The sequence below is a fragment of the Vulpes lagopus genome, chromosome 3 (genome assembly GCF_018345385.1).
Source record: "Vulpes lagopus strain Blue_001 chromosome 3, ASM1834538v1, whole genome shotgun sequence".
Lineage (NCBI taxonomy): Eukaryota > Metazoa > Chordata > Mammalia > Carnivora > Canidae > Vulpes > Vulpes lagopus.
Window position 1 is genome coordinate 145,644,526 of NC_054826.1, and position 21,396 is coordinate 145,665,921.

General features: G+C 33.7%; 1 protein-coding gene across 2 annotated transcripts in view; it reads left to right on the plus strand.

Annotated features, from left to right (window-relative positions):
* GLMN (glomulin, FKBP associated protein) overlaps window positions 1-15,322 on the plus strand; it is a 33,286-nt gene extending 17,964 nt beyond the window's left edge. For both annotated transcript variants that reach the window (XM_041748673.1, XM_041748674.1), the window contains exons 8-19: window positions 122-309; window positions 2,077-2,130; window positions 3,577-3,607; window positions 3,709-3,798; window positions 4,942-4,983; window positions 5,423-5,496; window positions 6,679-6,763; window positions 7,266-7,372; window positions 8,091-8,154; window positions 14,273-14,396; window positions 14,990-15,072; window positions 15,171-15,322. In XM_041748673.1, coding sequence (XP_041604607.1) covers window positions 122-309; window positions 2,077-2,130; window positions 3,577-3,607; window positions 3,709-3,798; window positions 4,942-4,983; window positions 5,423-5,496; window positions 6,679-6,763; window positions 7,266-7,372; window positions 8,091-8,154; window positions 14,273-14,396; window positions 14,990-15,072; window positions 15,171-15,287 — 1,059 coding nt within the window. In that variant the 3' untranslated portion in view covers window positions 15,288-15,322. The remainder of the gene's footprint in view (window positions 1-121; window positions 310-2,076; window positions 2,131-3,576; window positions 3,608-3,708; window positions 3,799-4,941; window positions 4,984-5,422; window positions 5,497-6,678; window positions 6,764-7,265; window positions 7,373-8,090; window positions 8,155-14,272; window positions 14,397-14,989; window positions 15,073-15,170) is intronic.
* The last annotated feature ends 6,074 nt before the right edge of the window (window positions 15,323-21,396 follow it).

The following is a 21,396-nucleotide window of genomic DNA, read 5'->3' on the forward strand; positions in this document are numbered from 1 at the left end:
AAGTCCAGCAGGTCCCACCAACACTCAAGGGAAAGGGATTATACAGGATGTGAATATGGCAGGGAGGGTGGGAAAAGCATACTAGAGCCTGCTTGGTATCACTTTTTTATTCATTTCACAGGGCTTTCTATCAGCAATTGGGCATCCTTTCCCCAAAATAATTTTTAATCATGGAAGGAAAAAGAGGACTTGGGACTATCTTGAATTTGAGGAAGAAGAAGACAAACAGTTAGCAGACTCTATGGCTTCTCTGGCCTATCTAGTATTTGTACAGGGCATCAGTATTGATCAGCTTCCAATGGTCTTAAGGTAGGCATTAATATTTGGCTTATTGATGTAATTCTAAAAGGAGTATCAAACTCAATTTCCAGTGTATGTTTATTAATGTACTAATGGATTTTAAATGAAGTATAAACAAAAGCTATTTTTATTAATAATATTATAGGCAATATTATCTGTTAAAGCCAGTAGTACTCAAATATCAAAAAGGTGTTGGCAGGGGAAGGGGGTGTGAAACAGACATGAGGGGGACAAGATCAGAAAGTGTGAAATGGCTTGGTTTTGAAGCTATTAGGATCACCCTGGACTATGAGAGAACTGGTCAGTCAGTTACCCATGGGATGGTCTAAATTGCCATCATCTTTTAACTGTATTACTCTTGTAATCCTGAGTATTTATATATCCAACCTCAATCCCTTTTAATCCAACTTTTTTCAAAACACTACTTTAAGAGCAGTCCCTAATGAAAACCCTTCAGTGGTTATCTACTGCTCTAAAGTCTAAAAATCTTCACATGAGACAAACTTATGCATAATTTGGACCCTGCTTGATGGTTCTGATTCCCCTTTTACCACCTTTTCTCTTGTTTACTATGCTCTAATAACACAGACCTTTTTACGGTTTTTTATTTAAATGTGTTATGAACCTTTCTGCTCTAGGGCCTTTTTATATGCTTAGACCATCTCTAATTTTAAATGTCACTTTATGAGGAAAGCCTTCCTTCATCATCCAAATTAGGTTGACTCGTCCTGTTGTAATTATCTTGACCTTGTCCTTCTTTTCTCATAAAGTTTATCCAAATTATTTTTTAAATATATAATTTTATAATATACCTTTTAGATTTTCATACCCATAATAATAAGGATTATGTGTTTGTCTTTCAGGCCATAGGCATATTTCTTGGTGTACATTTATATATTTATGTATGAATATACCTGGGGATATATTTCTATGTAAATACTGCAATAATGGCAGTATTCCACTTACATGTTCACCATGTATTAAATAATATGCAGACAACTTTGCATGCATTATCTAATCTTTACGATACTATGAAATAGAGCATTCTCATTTTTCAGATGAAAATAACAGGCTTAGACAAATTAGGATCCAGTCAATATCATACAACTAACTAGTGGGATAGGTGGATTCACACAGTTCTGTCTGACGCCAGAGCCTGTACTCTTACTCACACTACCACCAAAATGACTTAGGTACATATATTGGTTTGCTAAGTCTGCCATAATAAAATGCCACAAATGAGATAGTCTTAAAAGAAACACATTATCTCATAGTCCTGGAGGATAGAAGTCCAAGGTTAAGGTGTGGGCAGGATTGATTCCTTCATAGGGCTCTGAGGGAGAATCTATTCCTTGCCTGTCCCGTCTGCTGGTGGTTTGCTGGCAATCCTTGACATTCCTTGGCTTGTGGATCTAGCACTCCAGTCTACCTTCATGTTCATATAGCGTTCTCTCTGTGTATGTCTGTCCACACTTCCCTTTATTATAAGGATACCATTTGTACCAGATTAGGGCTCACACTAAGGACCTCAGTTTTATCTCCAGGGTAGGGAGGTTCCTATTCTGCCCCTGCCCATCCCAGTTTAAAAAAAAAAAAGGCAGCCCTATCTCCAAATACAGTCATATGCTGAGGTTCCAGAGGTTAGGATTCCAACATTTCTTTTTTGAGGAGGGCACAATTCAACCCATAATAGTATTTATGTATACAAAATTTCTAAAAATATACATGTGATATATACATATAAATATATATATATATATATGTTGTCTATTTTAGCCCATCGTACCTTTTGCAATTTAACATGGCACATATTGAAGTCTTTTTGCAAAGGTAAGATCATTTAGATGGCATCTCAGAATTAAATAGTGGTATTAAAGTAGTTCTTGTTAAGATGGGGGAGACTACCTTCTCTTTGCCAGACCCTAATTAATTACTCAGTTATTTTATAAGACAGTGATGCAAATATGACACAAAAATGAGTCAGAGGTTTCACAACAAAAATTATCTTTAAATATTAAAATATTGTCTTAAAAGGGAATTTCCAGTCATCTGCTTCTGAGGCTGCTTCTCTTATTTCAAAAGTTGGTAAGTTAAAACACCTCTGTCCCACTGTAGCCTCCTTGATCTAAGAAGAGGTGGTCTGTAAAAGAAATTCATCCATGTTTTTATTCATGGACACAATCTGACTGAATCAAAGGGAAGGAGGTGTCTTGACTCCACCTTTTTGTAACTGAGATTATTAGATTATTGACAGTGATTATATGCAGAAACTTTTCTTACTTGAGGTATTAAGAATGCAAGTCTTTTTCTTTTATTTTTTTTTTATTTTTTTTTAGTCTTTTTCTTTTAAAAAATTGCAAAGTAACAAATATGTATGATTTTTTGAGACATTTAAAAATTTTGCAAAACTCTATACGCTTTGTGTTTTCTTATAACATGTTTAAATTATCTCTTGCGATCAATGAGGACCTTTCAGTAGTATATCCTATAGGAACATTAGTGACAGTTTATCAATCCCATCTCTTCCCAGGTGAAGGAAGATTTGTAACATGGCAAATGTCCAAAGCCTCGGCCTACAAGGCAGGAATTTCCAAGGGTCTCCTGGCACAAGTAGTTATTAACTCTGTAAATTTACTGTATTATGTATGTCTTAATGATTTTACATTCTTTTTAGTCTCTGTTATATTCAGTGAGAATATGTATTGATTTGAATCTTAAGTTCTATATTCTTAAGATTTCCAAACTATTTAGTCATTAAACAAAAACAACACTTTTAACTCCTTGCATGGTTAGAATAAGAACTTAGGCCTTAGATAATTTTTTTTGCCACAAGGCTTAAATATTTAAAAAAGATTATACACCTTAAAAAAATATTACCACAAATGGAAAGCATTTAATTCTTGTATAAAAATAATTGGAAAGATTTTATAGATGTAATCAAGTAGAATACATAGTATCATGTATAATTGATTTCTTATCAATTGCTATGGAAGATCTATTGATTTGTTACTAGGAAATAAGCCCTGGGAGGGCAGATTTTGGTCAGATTTGGATGTCAGTAGCCAACTCAAAAGACAGATCAAACATGGATTAAGAATTTTGACTAAAAAAAAAAAAAAAAAAAAGAATTTTGACTAAGTTCTTCAACAAAATTTTTCCTTAATGCATACTTTAAAGTCTTTAAATTTCAATTTTTGCTTTATTTTTCCTAAAACGAAGAATCATTCTAAAGCAGTTTAGAAAATCATGTTGATAAATTTTAATATTCTCTTCCAGAACAGAAGAGTCTGTTTTCTCCAAAGGAGTGGTAAGATTTATTTGCAACCATTGTAATTTACACACAATCATTGTCAAAAATATAGCTGTTGATTTTGCTATATGTGTCTCTGCATATATTTTAATCTGTAGGATCTATTGGAGAATGGTTTATTGAGAATAGAAGACAACAGTCTACTTCACCAGTACTTAGAAATCAAGAGCTTTCTTACTGTACCTCAGGTAAGTAAAGTGTGTGTTCTAATCTTGAAATAGCATCTTTCCTATTCTGAACTTAAGTAGGTCTTTTCAGATTCCTTTTCTACTTCCTTCTCCATATCCTTTGAAAGCTCTAGTGCCATGTGTCCAGTAAAACTTGCTATGATGGTGATAGTGTTCTAGCTCTGACACAGTATGAAAGCCACTAGCCACACTGAATACTTGAAATGTGGCTAGAGTTGATTAAGGAACTGAATTTTAAATTTAATTCAATTTAAATTAATTTAAAGTTAAATAGCTATATGTGGCTAATGGCTTACCATAGTTGATAGTATAACACCTAGTGAGAAAACATAATTTTCTTCTTTGACACTGTTTCTGTAGGGACCTTGGAAATGAAGCTTTACTTTTCTCATAATTCAAGTCCTAAGGACTCCATTAAGGCGTGCCTGGACTCATTACTAGAAAAACATTTTGTTTTTCCCTCCTGTGATTTATTTTACTTTGTACTATTGTTAGTTATCATAGGCAAGTAGGTCGTTATTTATTTATTTATTTATTTTTTGGCAAGTAGGTCTTTAGATGTTGATATAGAAACATGTTTTTCCATTATTTAAAGAGAAAAACATGGCTATTATTATGTTAACACTGATTACTTTTAACAAATGGATTATATTTTTGTGCGTCTGATTTCATTTTTTGCCACTGTAGACAGAATTATAAATTACAATTGACTTCTAAATTTATGCATTGTATCACCCTATTCAGTTTTACTTACAAAATGGATTGCATTTAGCTTCCTTAGATATAATAGTGGAATGAAAGGCTGAGGGAGGGGCACCTGGGTGGCTTGGTTAAGCATCTGCCTTCAGCTCAGGTCATGTTCTCAGACTCCTGGGATCTAGCCCTGCATCTGGCTCCCTGCTCAGTGGGGAGTCTGTGTCTCTCTCTCTTCCTCTGCCCCTTCCCCCAGCTCATGTTTTCTCTCTCTCTCTCTGAAATAAATAAAATCTTTAAAATTTTAAAGACTCAGGGGAAAATTTACTTCATATTTAAATCTCCTACCTTCACTTCTCTGAAATTTTAGTATCCATCCATCATTGATAGTATAGTTGGCTGTTGTCAGTGTAATCTATTAACATCTGAATTTTATTTTTTAATTTCCAGGGCTTAGTCAAAGTAATGACACTTTGCCCCATTGAGACATTGGTATGTAAATGTTTTGAGACTACATAATAATGAATTGCAGTGAGAAATTTTAATTAATAATTTATAATTGACTCTTTAAGAACACAAGGATTAGGGGTGCTAACCTCCTGCACAGAAAGCCATGTATAACTTTTGACTCCCTAAAGACTTAACTACTAATAGCCTCATATTGACCAGAAACCTTACCAATAACAAAAGAGTTAACATATAGTTTGTATTATATGTATTATATATTGTATGCATATAATAAAGTAAGCTAGAGAAAAGGAAATGTTATTAAAATCTTTAAAAAATTCATAAGGAAAAAACATTTACTATATTGTATTTATCGAAAAAAAATCCACTCATATATGACCTGCACATTTCAAACTTCTGGTGTTCAATAGTCAACTATAATCTTAATTCACTTTATGTAACAATATTATTTGTTTTGTTGTAGAGGAAAAAAAGTTTAGCTATGCTTCAGCTGTATATTAACAAGTTGGATTCACAAGGCAAATACACATTATTTAGGTATGTATCAAGAATGGTTAATTGTCAAGTATATAGTTGATTAAAAACCAAATTAATGCCACTTAATTATTCCAAATGTTTATAGTATTTATGTTTTACATTGTCAACTCTTCTTGGAAGCCATATTATAATAAATTCTCTTATCCCTATAGGTAGAGAAAGGTTACTCAAATATTATGGATACGTATTATTATATACATAATAGTATTTCAGTTCAAATAATTGAAATATTCTAGAATTTAAAAAGAGTAGAGAGAGATTTTAAATAACAGGTTGATAAGGCTCCTGCTAAAAATTTACATGTCAGTAATCTTATTATTCACTTTGAAATTAACTGGAGTTATAACTTTGATAGGCTATTCACTAAGTTAATGGTAGAGATTATTAATAGTGCTATTTGAGAGAAAGGATTCTAGCACCTTTCAGAGTTAAAAAGAGGCCGATTTTTGTGTAAAGGGCCGAACATTAAATAGTCTTTGTGCATCACAGCACCTCTTACAACTGTTCAACTTTGTCTTTGTAGTGGGGGTAGGGGTGGATGCATTCCAGTAAAAACAAAACAGACACCAGGCTAGATTTGGCCTGCAAACCTTAGTTTGTTGACATACCTGGTAGTAAATAAAAATGAGTCAAAAAAATAGATTTGGGCAACGTCAGAGTGCCAAGAAGTCCTTTTTGGGGATTGGCCTATACTAGCACCCTTGATTCCATCTTCACTTCTATTGATAAGACTTAGACTAGGTTTTATGAAATTTTAATTTGATGAGCTATCTATATCCCTACCAAGAAATCCCCTTTTTTCTCAAGGCAGTCATACTGAGTTCCCTTCCTTTGCAATTAAGTTAATCTAACAAAACTAGTCTAGTTTCATAAGGAGTAATTTTGGGAGTTTTTAGACTGTGATTTGCCATGTCAAGTCATTGCAACTATATGCACAAAAGATTCACATTTGATTTAATAGAAATTTCATGTTGGAAAGATCCAGTTAAAATAGAATTTGCCAGTTAGAGCAATAACCACAAGTGACTTCGCAGTTGGTTGATCACTTTGCTAAATGTCCTTACTGATTTTTGTGTTTCTAGAAGTAACATATGGCCCATATGAATTTGTAAGATTTTCATCATCATTTAGGAATAATGCAGCCCAGGATAAGTTCAAATATATTGTAATTTTGCTTTCAAGGTGCTTATTGAATACAAGTAATCATTCAGGTGTGGAGGCTTTCATTATTCAGAATATCAAAAATCAAATTGATGTGTCATTAAAGGTAAGAGCATAGCTAAGGTGTTGATTATCTTTTTTAATTTGGAGGATATATTTATTCATTTGTAAAATACATTAAGGTGAATTTTGCCCTGTGGACCTTTTCTATATCTAGTATTACGGCATATTTTTCTACTATTTCTGTTTTTTAAAAACCTTAATTTTGAAATTCTGTTAACTATACATTTAAATTGTATTAATTCTTTGAGCTGAGGATGTGACTGTATTTTGCTCTATATTTCTGAAATATTAATGGAAACTTAAGTCTACTTTGTTTATGAATAGTCAGTAATTCCATACTGAAAACAACGCATCAGTGTTTTCAATCTGGCATTTTGTTCCCAGTGTCTAGAAAGAGTGTAAAAGAATGGAAATGAAAGTTTAAAAAATACTTTAAATGTGTAATGTTTATTTTTGTAGCATGAAGGTGTTAGAAATAACACATGAATTTATCAGCTATTATTTAAAACCTTTCCCAATTTTTTTTTTTTTTTTTTGCTTTTCAGAGAACACATAACAAATGGTTTACAGGCCCACAGCTGATTTCACTTCTAGATTTGGTGCTCTTTCTCCCAGAGGGTGCTGAAACTGATTTACTCCAAAACTCAGATAGGTGAGGTGACCATTACTAAGGTTCACATAGGAAATTCACAATAAAATGTTAAAACCCCCTTTTAGCAAACCTAAACAAATAAGATGTATTTTCCTGTTACATTATGATCTATAGTTAATTCATAAAATTTCATAAAGATTTCCATGTTTAAGTAATTAGATGCTTTGCAAAAACAAAATTAAAAACTCCTTCCAAAAGTATGACCAACAGAATGATTGTATACCTATAATGTGCCCTGCATTCCAATATACAACTTATAGAGATTTGCAACTATAGCATTGGTGACTAAAAACTAAGAATTTCATGGATATAACTTACATAAAAGGCATGTGTTTGGGTTTTATTGTTTTCTAGGACATCATTTTTTTATATATAGAACATGTAATTTTATATTTAGTCTACTAGAGTAGATAATGAGAAGTGGTTGTAAGCTTTTAAAAAAGGAATCTGAAAATTCAGGAAGAGATGATACTCTGAAATACTAACGATAACAAGACTCCTTCGGGGGAAAAGAATAGTAATTTTCACAATTGTATATTGTGAACTTGGTGAACAAAAGTGATAATTACTATTCCAAAATATGTGTTGGGGGAATAGTTTCTAATGGCAAACATAATTGTAAAAATACACCCTAGGTTTTAACTTATTTTATTCATTGAAATTGCTGATTATGTAAAACCATATTGTAAGTAACAAATTATTTATTTTTAATTAACAGGATAATGGCTTCATTAAATTTATTGAGATATTTGGTTATCAAAGATAATGAAAAAGACAATCGAGTAAGTGAGTTTTTTTTTTTTATAAGAAACAGTATGTTTAAAATGCACAAGCCAATATTTAATATCTTACCCAGCTACAAAGGCTAGGAGAAGTACCAGCAATTATTCTGAAACCTGAAGTCAATTCCCAGGAGCCCTTACCACCTCAGACCTAATTTCCCTTTCCTTTTCCTATCGAACCTCTGCCATCTTGGCTATAAGCATTGCTAAGCCCCGTCAGGTAAGTACATTGCAGATCCTAACTAAACTTTTGGAGCGTGCATATGTTTGGATGTCTCGTTGAGTTGCCTCTACCTGTAGGTCATGATTTAAAATTAAGCTATCTAAAATAAAATCATCTGATAATTTGATATCCCCTCACCAGATCTGACTAATTGAACCATTTTCAGCACTAAAATTGAAATCTGCTAACAGGATTTTTGGATAATGTGTAGGAAGTTTTTTGTTTTGTTCTTAATAGTTCATCATTAGAATTATTGAATAAAGACAAAATTATTTGAGGGAGATTTGTCATACAGTAAAATTAGATTTGCTTTTTATCTGCTTTCTTTCTACCTATTCTGGGTAGAATTGCTACCCAGAATAATTGCTGTCCCATAATGTATTATCTCTATTAACTGTAACCACCTGAATCACATGTGTTGTTAATCTGGTTTAAGAAAATAATAAAAGAAATGAAAGTATCTTTTCATGGGACTTGAGCTTACAACCCTGAGATCAAACCTCAGCTGAACTCTGATTAAATTAAAAGTTGGAACATTTAACTGACCGAGTCACTCAGGAGCCTCTGACTTTGACATAAGGATGCCAAAGAGCTTTTTAAAAGAAAACTTACGTAAATCATGATTTGCAGTGAAAAGTTTATATAAGAACAGCAGCTTCCCTCCCTCTTGACTGAATTTAGTAGATTCAGTGATTTAACCTCTTGTTTATCCTCCTCAGCCAAAAATAGTTATTTGTAATTATTGACTAGCGTTTACTCTGTACAGAGTGCTTATTCTTCCCCAACATCTTATTGTTTAGTTTTCTAAACATATAGCAAAACTGAAGATAATTTAACAGGGACCACTCCCTGATTTACCCACCACCAAGATGCTACCATTAACATTTTACTCTACTGTTATCCTGTATCCATCTCTCCACCCTCTATTCACACCAGTGTCTTATTTATGTACCTCATAATAAACTACAAACAGCATAGTTTTCCATAAATATTGTAGCATATATTTTAATAAATGGCTAAATTTATCTGTAGTTTTTCTGAGATAAAATTTACATAAATGAAATGCATAGGTTTTTAAGTGTACATCTCTGAATTTCAATAAATGGATAGATCTGTTACCCAAATTTTATCAAAAATAAAACATTGCTATCATCAGAAGGAAGTTTCCTGTGTCCTTTTTCAACTTTATAGTTTATTTTTTACTTTTCATAAATAATGTAGGCATTGGAAGGATCTTTAACTTGCACAGGGGCACTTACCTAGTAAGTGGTAGATAGCTATGACCTTAGGCAAAAGCCGGAACCTTTGAATCACAAAGTATATCCTGACTCCTAGAGGAGCTTCTGGTAAGAATAGAAAAAATAAGTGAAATTCAGCAGCAGTGAAGGTCCTCAGGTTTCAGAAAGGTGTGCTTAAAGTAAGGTGTGAGTTTATTTTTTTAGTAATCAAGAAAGGCCATACATAGAGATGATCTGATTTGCCTGACAGGAGAAAAAGAATCTTCTTGATTAAAAGTGATAAATTTATTAGGTTGCAACACGGTGTGCTAGAGGGGCAGCAAATGGGCTTCTACCTAGAGGGCAGACAGAGCAGTTTAGCATTGTGCAATATCTTTTATTATATGCACAGATGACTCCCTTTTCTTTGGCTCAAACAATTGTATTGTGAAGAAAAGGATATAACCAGTTTATAAAATTGTTTTCTTTTTTAATGGTTTAAAAATTTCTTGGGAATCATATATTCCAAAGTATTACCAAGCAAATTACCATAAGAATTATTATACTGAGATTAGCAAAACAAAACAAAACAAACAAAAAAAACAGTCCAAAGTGGCAACCTGATTATCTTTGAGGCATCTTAAGAGCCTTTTTGTTCATATCAGAAGCATTTCTCTCAAGTGCAATTAATTATAGTAAGTCATATAGATATGTGACAGGTAAATCTGTGTGCTAGTCCTGCATCGGGCTCCCTGTGAGGAGCCTGCCTCTCCCTCTATGTATCTGCCTCTCTCTGTGTGTCTCTCATAAAAAAACAAAACAAAAAAAATTTGAGAACATGAGCAGGCACATGGGGGGGTGCACATGAAGGGGCAAGGGGAGAGGGGGAGACAGAAAGAAGAATATCTCCAGCAGACTCCCTGTTGAGGAGGGAGCCTGCCATAGGGCTTGATCCCAGGATCCAGAGATTGTGACCTGAGCAAAAATCAAGTCAGATGTTCAACTCCGTAAGCCACCATACCAGTACCTATTTTTGACCAGTTAAGCGTGCTGAGATGTGAACTAGTCAGATGAAAAGCTGAGAAGTAATTAGAAAGGTATATAGGAAAATTAAGAATAGGATCATTCAAATATAAAAGAGTGATTCATAATTGAATAATAATCCATTTCTTTTCTTGCTGTTTTTGGGTTGCTGTCAGTTGATTTATTCTTTTCATAAGTCATCTCCCTCTTCACCCTATTTTATTTCTCTTCATCCTGTTACTAAGTTACAGGCACCTTCTCCCACACTTCAGCTTCACAAAACTTTTCTTGAACCTCCATATCTACTGAAACCAACTTAGTTTTTATACCTAGTGTTCTTTTTGGTAGGTATCTTTATGTATGTATGTAGGTAGGTATCTTTAAATGTTTCAAATTACAGTAATTCTAATACGCAGCCTATAATAATTTTATCCCTCACCTTCTATCTACTTACATACTTTCCCATCTTCCTGCTTACCCATTTTTGTCCTAGGGTGATACTGTAATAAGAATGAAAGCAGGGTCAAGGGAAACTATGTGAGATTGTAAAGGCCACAGTATTAGGAATTTTAAAAAACTGAATTATGTAATATGTACAGATAATACTTTTCATTTAGGAAAAAACTAAGTATCTGACACATATATACAAATACATATATATGTAAATACATATAATTCCATATAATCCATATTTTGGGATTTCATTTTTTTAAACATATGCCTTGTGTATTATTTGCAGAGACAGATGACTTTAGGTGATAGAAATTCCTTATCCTTATTACAATATTAATAATGGAAATTATAGAAGTTCTACAGTATTACATCATAAATAGGAATCATGTGCAACTAAGGAGAAGGAAAACTAGGTGTTACTCATTTCCTCCTTTTATTTCATTATCATGGTTGACTATGTATCCTTTGAGAGACCCTTGTCTATTCTGCAGTAAATTTTATTATGTTTTAGAACTGCCTAGTCTTCCTTTTTTGAGATAGGCTACAGTGTGTTTTGAATTATATAGGTAAGCTTTAGAACTGAAAAACTTTAACTACATAAATCTACTTGAGAAAAATGAAAAGCAAGCATTTGTGGAAACTTCACATTTGTATCCTTATTAAACTTTTTTTTTATTCTTAAGTTACTTTTTCTAGACATTGAAGATAAAAGAAATATTAAAATGATTTTCTTTGAATTTTTTTAAAGATCTAGTAACCTTATTTATTATAAGAGAAAATATTCTGATTTACACAGCTTCTTCGCTCCTGCATGCTTCTCAAATTATCACAGTTCACCATATGAAAAATTTGTGGAATTATGCTGAACAGAATGCACAACAGATTTTCTATAGCCTAATTTTGCCATGTTTTTATTGCCTTATAAGTTTTAGGATTATGGGCTGTGTATTAAAAAAAAAAGTTATGGCCATTAAAAACAACTAAGTCCTTGGAGTGCCTGGGTGACTCAGTTGGTTAAGTGTCCAACCTGAGCCAAAACTTGGTTTTTTTATTTTGGCTCAGGTCATAATCTCAGGGTCCTGAGATTAAAGAAACCCCGTGTTGGGCTCTGCACTCAGCATGGCATCTCTTTGAGATTCTCTCTCCCTCCTCTCTGCTTGCAAGCACACACATGCTCTCTCTCTAAAATAAAATCTTTAAAAACAAAAACAAGGGAGGCCTGGGTGGCTCGGTCGGTTAAACATCTGCCTTCAGCTCATGTGATCTCGGGGTCCTGGGATCCAGCCCTGCATCCTGCTCCCTGCTGAGCAGGGAGTGTACTTCTCTCTCTCCTTCTGCCCACTGCTCTGCCCCCATCCCACTCATACTCTTTCAAATAAGTTTTTAAAACTTAAAAAAAAAAAAAAACTGAGCTCTTAATAAAGACCTCCTAGATTTGCACTGTCCAATACAGTAGACAGTAGCCACATCTGAGTATTTAAAATTTGAATTAAAAATTTTTAATTAAAAAATCAAAAAAAAAATCAGTTTTCTCTTTGGCATTGGATGGGGCCATTTTTATTTTTATTTATTTAAAGATTTTATCTATTCATGAGAGACACAGAGAGAGAGAGAGGCAGAGACACAGGCAGAGGGAGAAGCAGGCTCCACACAGGGAGCCCAACGTGGGACTTGATCCCAGGTTCCCAGGATCATGTCCCGGGCTGAAGGTGGCGCTAAACCACTGGGCCACTGGGGCTGCCTGGATGGGGCCATTTTAGATGGTTGTACCTTATCACAGGCTCCTAATCAAAATCACCTGGGTATTTGTTCTCTTATAAATGCAAATTCCCTAAATCTACTCAGTCTCCAAATAAAGCAGAGAAATCTATATTTTTAGCACAGTGAAGTTTGAGAACCCCTGTATAATTATGAATAAAATATATTTTATGAGATTTTTGTATAAATAATAAAAGATGTTTGTATAAATAATTCAATTTAAAATTGAATAATCAAAAGTTGATTACAAATAGATTTTCAGGTGGTCCACTTCTGGTTAAGAATGGGTTCCTAAAAAAAAAAAAAAAAAAAAAAAAAAGAATGGGTTCCTAAGTTTCCCTTTTTTACCTAAAGTATCTTCCTTTGTAAGGAGTACCTGGAAACTTAATAATACTAATGAATTTCTCTTTCCTCCTCTGTCTCATCTCTCTCTCCCCTACCTTCAACCCTTCCCCTCCCATTTCCCCTTCTTCCTTTTTTTTTTTTAAGATTTTATTTATTTATTCATGAGAGACAGAGAGAGAGGCAGAGACATAGACATAGGGAGAAGTAGGCTCCTCAAGGAGCCTAATGTAGGACTTGATCCCAGGACTAGGATCACACTCTGAGCCAAAGGGTCAACCGCTGAGGCATCCAGGTGTCCCCCATTTCCCTTTCTTCCTAATAAAATTAAGACTTTATGACTCTCCTCCTTTAAGTACTATAGGAGGAAATGCTTTTGGAATAAAAACTTCTAATATGGATGACAAAAGCAGGTAAAACCTCTGCTACATTGATCACCAGGAAGTTCATAACAGCTTTGTGTTAGAAATGTTTCCATCGGGGATCCCTGGGTGGCGCAGCGGTTCGGCGCCTGCCTTTGGCCCAGGGCGCGATCCTGGAGACCCGGGATCGAATCCCACATCGGGCTCCCGGTGCATGGAGCCTGCTTCTCCCTTTGCCTGTGTCTCTGCCTCTCTCTCTCTCTCTGTGACTATCATAAATAAATAATTAAAAAAAAAATTAAAAAAAAAAAAAAAAGAAATGTTTCCATCAATAGGGAAGGAGAGAATTCTCTAGAACAAGGTCTGTGACAAGGATATCAATTGAAAGGTCATGAGTTGAAGGAATATATAATGTCATTGTAGGGGTGGTTTATGTTTCATCATATAGATTCTCAGATAATTTTCTCATGAGTAAAGCTTGTAAGTTATAGATCTCAAAATCAGGAACTGTCCAAATGATGCATTAATGAGTAGACCTTCCAAAGTACATTTTTGTTTTTATTGGTATTCACATAAAATAACTAGATGTAATAATGAATGTATTATTAAACAGTAAACTGTATTGGAAGGCAAGGATCAGATTTTATTTTTATTTCTCCAACTTTCAACATGTGTTTAATAATAATAGGCAATCAAAAAATGTTGAACCTAATAACTCTTTCATTAATTCTTCTGAACAGACCGGATTATGGACAGAACTTGCAAAGATTGAGAATAATTTCTTAAAGCCACTCCATACAGGACTTAATATGTCAAAAGCACATTATGAAGCAGAAATTAAGAATAGCCAAGAAAATAGCCAAGGTTGGTAATAGGCAATTTCATTTTTGGTTAGGTCTAAAAATTAGTTAAGTTTTAGAACTGTCAGTTATATTCAAAATAAAGAACTTTTAAATGTCATACTTGTTTATTTTGTAACAAACAAGGAACCATGAAAGTTATTTTATTTGTAATTAAAATGATTTTTAGCAGATCTGTAAGCCAGTTAACAATGAAATTGAGTTAACAAAGATTTAAACCAATTTGAAGCATATTCTGGTTTAAAACCAGGTTAAAATAAAAATTCTGATTAAAAATCTAACTGTATTATAAGTATTTCTGTTTGGCTATTATACTAACTTGGGTATGGCTCTGTCCATCCTCACTCTCAAGTAAATCTGTACAAATTATGAAAAAGAGTCTTAGATGCAGAATTATTTTTTAAAGTCATTAAGCAATTCTATAATAATCTGCTCTTTTCTGTATAGCTATGGGGTATTTCTTATAGGCATTACCAGAAATATTGTTTTAGTGTAATGGGTATAATAATGAAAGTTGCTTAAAAATTGATTATTGAAATCTGAGAGTTGTTTTTAATGGTTAAATGTGATACATGATTTTTTTTTCTTCTCTTACAGAAGTCCAGAAGTCTAAAGATCTTTGTTCTGTAACTGTAGGTGGAGAAGAGATCCCTAATATGCCTCCTGAAATGCAGCTTAAGGTAGATCTGAAATTTTCCTAAGCTATATCCAGCTGAAGACTTTCTTTTTTTGCTTTAACGCAACATTAATGTAACATTAATTTCCGTTGGCACTGCAGGTCCTACATTCAGCTCTTTTCACATTTGATTTGATTGAAAGTGTTCTGGCTCGAGTAGAAGAACTCATTGAAATAAAAACAAAGTCTACCACTGAAGAAAATATTGGGATAAAGTGAAACTTCCATTTCCTAAATAAAAGCTAGTAAAATACTGTGTTTTCCATTTTGATTATTTAATACCTTTATAAAAACTTTTCTGTAAAATACTTTTAGAAAAATAAATGTAGCTTTTCTCATTTATTGGTTTCTGTGATGACACATTAAGGACCAGTAGTATTCTTTGGTTTTAAAAAGATTATCTACGTGGTAAATAATGCCCATATATATATTCTAGATCCTACTGTTGAAAATCCAATACAAACTAATAATTTTGTATTATAATCTCATAAAATGAAGTTGTATTGCCTTCATTCATATAGCTATACTGATTTATAAATACATTGATACACTTTACGTTCCAGTTAGATGCTATATTTTAGAAATCTTGGTGTCAAATAGGGTATCACAGCACTGTAAAAGTATACAGAGGTTTTCAGTAGGCCAGTTGGCTGATTGTCTCAATTTTCCTTTCTTTTCCTACCTCAGGAAGAGTCTTAGGGGGCAGAGTCCCATCACCACCCCTCTAGCAGCAGTTATAATATGAAAGCATCTGCAAAGATTAATTTTAGAAATACTGGCAGCCCTTGTGGAATAGCTAAAAAGTGTATGACTTTTCCTTTTCTAAAGGGGCTAGTTAGAAAATGCTGTGTTTTTATTTTGTAGTAAATATTTGTCCATCCAACTTAGTTTGTATCACTAAGAAACTGCATCTGAGTTTTATAATATATGTATGTACCAATTTTTTCTAAACGTTATTAAAGGGATTACTCAACAAAACTGAAGATAAAATCATTTTTAATCATATACACTTTATTATTTTAAAATTTTAAAAATCTTTAAAGTAAATATATTTGAACATTATAATTAAGTCTAATTATTTTAACATTATTCCTAAAGAACTTAAGCAATTGATACACTAATTTAGGTTAAATGAATCACTACTTAGTTTTAACTTTTGAAGTGTTTTCCAAACAGGACTTTGCTCAATGATGTAAGCCTCAGTTGTTATCATTCTATAGCAGATCCTATCTGTGTATGGTTTGGAGGCAGTCTGTAAAAAGTTATAAACATGGAACATTATTTATAGAAATAAGTTATTTTTACAGGACCATATAAAAAATAAATTTTCACATACTCAATAAGTATCAAATCACCTTCTATGTGCTAAATACTATGTATGAGTTACTTGAGTAATAGAAAAATACCGGTCTTTGTCTTTAAGGAATTTCCAAAAAGCCAAAAGAAAACTTTAAGAATTGCTTTAATGGAGATCTGTTCCAAGTATAAGAGTAAGAAACACCTAACTCTGCCTAGGGCCCATTTCATAGGGGAAGACAAATGAAAAGACCATGAAAAGATGGTGGGCAACTTGTGAACATTATCCTATAAAATCGTATGTTTTGCACTTTGACAGTTCTTGACTACAGCCTGATCAATAATTATATTTTAGAACTTGAAGGAAATTTGAGAAACCAGTAGGGCCAACACAATGTATATATGCCAAATGCTCTTTTGGGCTAAAATTAGTCATTCTTGCTACTGAAAGTAAAACTGAGAAGATGAGAGGGCTGAGTTCAGGCTTCAAAGAGCTGCATGCTGAAAGAGCAACTTCTCTGAGGGGAAAAGGGGCAGAGTATTTGTTAATCCTGCTCAAGTGGGTGTGCCTTTTGAAGTCAAGAACCTTAAAATCCATGAGTGCTATGTAACATATGTGTCATTTTTCTAGATGACTCACCTTAGCTATAGTGCACATAAGATTAATAGCATTTACTGTGTTGTGTACTGGAAGTATCCGTAAGTTACTACCCAGGAATCTGAAAAATAATTTGTAAATAGATCATATAACTTATACAGATAGCTGTTAAGCGGAAAGGAGAGAGAAACCTTATATTCATTTATTTATTCACGCCCTGCCCTATTCCACAGAGGTATGATGAGGCTTTATAGCCAGAATGTAATAGACTAAAAAGTATTCTCTTTGGTCTCGAAGGAAAATCTAAGAAATCAGCATGAACTCTGAAATTTGTCACCCTGAATCTTGAAATAGCCATTAGGCCCACATTTTATGAAATATGACAAGTTAACATTATAATGTTTATCTTATGACAAAACATAACTCACCTGCTTAAAAGAATTAAGAACTAAAGTAAAAACAATGTGATTTAAGTCTGTAGTACTATTCTTCTATACCTTTGCTGAATCCTGAACATGAGTTTCCATTCCTCAGGCCCATGGAGGGCAGCAGACAGAACCAAAAAACTCTTTTGGTGAATATTAATAAATTTCTCAATTTTGGCTAGAAATATTTCTTCAGCTGATATAAAGCATTCTTTAGCATCCATCAATAAAAATGCAACTCCTAGGAAAAGTAAGCACAATGTAAAACATCACTTTGTTATAATAATCAATTTTTTTTGTAAATTCAGTAGAATCAACAAAAATAGCTATAGTATAGGTCTAAGTGTCCAAGACCTAAACCTAGAAGGAACAAAGTTACTATAACAAAATTCCTATGTTACAAAACGATTTAGGTAATTCTTTGAAGTGCTCTATATAAAAGGATGACTTATTCTAAAGGAAAAAGCTTTTTTGGTCAGTAACAATTTTCAAACTAAGGCACTGAACACAAAGTAATGCCTGATTTTAGTTGTTTTTTTTTTTTTTGTATATTATAATAATTTGTTTAAAGCTGGAAATCAAAGATAAGCTTTCAACTATTTCTTGGGGAAACCTTTGTAGAGAACATTATTATATAAATTAAAACACTCAGATATCTAGGATTTTTGAAACTCTATCAGGCCCATAAGAATAGTCCTGAAGGGAAATTTGATCTAATTATAGTTCTTTTTTTTTTTTTTTTTAAGATTTTATTTATTTATTCATGACAGACACACAGAGAAAGAGAGGCAGAGACACAGGCAGAGGGAGAAGCAGGCTCCCTGTAGGGAGCCCGATGTGGAGTCTCCAGGATGATACCCCGCTGGGCCATCGGGGCTGCCCTAATTATAGCTCTTTAAAAGAGAAGACAATCTGAGGAAAGTGATAGTATGTTAATTGAGTGAACTTGGGCAATGTATATAAACCTCTCTGAACCTAAGTTCTACCATCTGTAAGAATGTAACAATTCTTTCATAGGTTTGTTGAGAAGATTAAATAAGATACTGGGGGGAAAAAGTAAGATCCTGGGTATGAAATGGCAAAGGGATATAGGAGACATTCAAAAACATTTCACCCCCTATTCAATCAGGAAGGATGACTTTGAAGTTTGAGGTTAGACCACCTTCAGACTGGAGTTTCATTTCTAGGAGCTTTTGGAAGTTGCCTGTCTTCCAAAACCTCTGCTAGAGTTACCAATCTATCTATCTGCAACCCTCCTGATAAAATCCTCTACTTCCACCTCTTTTATCACTTTAGTCATTTCCTTACCACAAACCTATGCTTTGTGTTGCCCCAGCCTTCTCATATCCTGATCTAATTCCTTCTTGTATTTTTTTTGCCCATGACAATTATATAGTTTTATGATTTTTTAAAAAGATTTTATTTATTTATTCATGAGAGATACAGAGAGAGAAAGAGAGAGAGGCAGAGACACAGGCAGAGGGAGAAGCAGGCTCCACGCAGGGAGCCTGGGTCTCCAGGATCACGCCCTGGACTGAAGGTGGAGCTACACTGTTGAGCCACCTAGGCTGCCCCTAGTTTTATGACTTGAGGAACTTCTATTTGTCTCTATTCAGTTCTTTTCTTTTAGTATTTGTTTATATCAGAAAACTCTTGTACAAAATCCTGAAAAAACATTCTCTCTTGTTTTTATATATGGCTTTTGACCAATGTTGTGATGTTGGCCTCTTTGTTAATACTGGTAGTATTTTAAGTCCTAACTGTTGGAGAGAGAGTTTTGTTCTAGTTCTATTTGCATCGTAGTTCCAAAGCAAGTTTTTAACGTCCTCTACCAGATTTCACTGGTTCAGCTTTAGTTCAACAATTTTTGTTTTTTTAGAGAGGAAGCAGGGGAGGGGCAGAGGGAGAGGGAGAAAGAGAATCTTAAGCAGGCTCCATGCCCAGCACAGAGCCAGTGCAGTGCTTGATCTCACAACACTGAGATCATGACTGGAGCTGAACTCCAGAATCAGTCACTTAACTGACTGAGCCACCAAGGTGCCTCCAACAATTATAATCTAAAAAGGAATGCATGTTGTAGTTGGCCATATGTATTACTTTTGCAGCAATAATAAAGTTTTATACATTTACCTCTCCCAAAAGATAATACCTTAAGCTTATTACCTGGTTAACTGAACTACCACTATTAGAATTTATACTGACATATTTTATAAAAAACTTAAATCAAGACAGTTAGCAAATATACTGTACCAGAAAGAGAAAATATAATTGATCCATTTTCCACTGAATCTGAATACCGAATCTTGTGGCTTTGATTTTCTAGGGCAGTTGCAACTTCGTAACTCTAAAAAAAATTTTTTTCAGAAACACAAATTTAAGACATGCTTAGAATGAATGATTTTTTATTAAAGCTAATGAAAAAATTAAGTTTAATAGCTTCTTTTATAACTATACTCTTTAAATATTTGATCATCAAAGGAGACAGTAAATGTGCTCTCCAATGGGGGGGAAAAACACTTTAAAAAAGCACAAATACTCAGTTCTACTGAAACACACTGTTTGGAAATGAATTGTGCACTAGTTATGTTACTTAGGGATAGAAACTAAGGACAGTATTAAAGAACTAAACTATAAGAAACCAAATGCACACTTCATTTAAAAACTTGGAGATGAAAAAAAAAATAAAATAAAAACTTGGAGGTGGATTTTGATATGCTAATGAAATCTGGAAGGTGAGTCGTGGTGAGTTTCTTACATGGTTCACAATATCACGAAGTACCAGATGTACAGACCACAGGGAGACAACCAATTCTCCAATTCATTTGTGTACATTACAGTTACTTTTATACTTTGTAAAAAAAAATACATATATGTTTATTTTAGAGAGTGCACATAGGGTGTCAGCATGGAGGTGGCCAGAGGGAGAGAATCTCAAGCAGACGCCCTATTGAGCATGGAGTCCTACATGGGGCTCATTCTCACAACCCTGAAATCATGATCTAAGACATCTAACTGAGCTACCCAGGCACCCCTTTTTTATACTTTTAAAAGTATAAAAAGTGTATACTTTTTGTTTTAAGCCTTATATAAGTCAGAAAGCATGTATGAACACAGCCAACAGGGCTTCTATTTTAAACACCATTTCAAAAATCATTTCACTGCCTATTCTATCACTGCCTATTCCAATTACTTAGATAATTTTATCTAAGCCACTAAGATATAAGTGGTTATTAGTGTTTCCTGACTGGTTACAACTCAAGCTGGTTATTCTCCAAGTAGACAAAAATCCTTTAGGTACATTTATATTTTGCTTTAGAACATGTGTATTTTAAGTACACAGGCTGGAAGTGTATATAAAATATATGCTTCCTTTCTTTCCTAAAGAGTTTTTTTGTGCCAAACAGATCCTGATCTGGAGTACAACTATGGCTCTTCCCATGAGTTTTCTTCTGCTGTTTTAAAATTATACATTGATTCCAGCAATGGCAGACTAAGTAATTTAGGCCAAACCTCCTGCTGAGGCAACTAGAAAAGCTGGACAATTTTAAAAACCTGCTTGAATGCACCAGAGAGCTAACAGGATAGTGAAAAATTATAAGGCCAAAATATATAGAAATTCAGAGATACGAGACCAGCATTTAGGCCACCTCTTCCCTAAGGGCATCTGCCAATTCAGAAAGAGATGAGAGGCTGAACATGGCTTTTGACAAAAGTAGAACAGCTCTCACAGGGACTACAGTCAAGCTTCAGACAATTTCAATCCCTGAAATTGTCTTTAGGTGATACTGTATTACTATTGCTCCCAAGCACCTTGCAGAAGCACTCTCAATCAGGTTTTCTCATATGAACTACAAAGAAAATTATTTGAGTGACTATTTTTTCACTTCACACATCAAGTACCATTCTACATATAGTTCATTTATTACATACAATAGGTGCTTTAGGACTTGGATTGCCAGATTTAGCAAATATAACATCCAGGTGAATCTGAGTTTCAGATAAACAACAT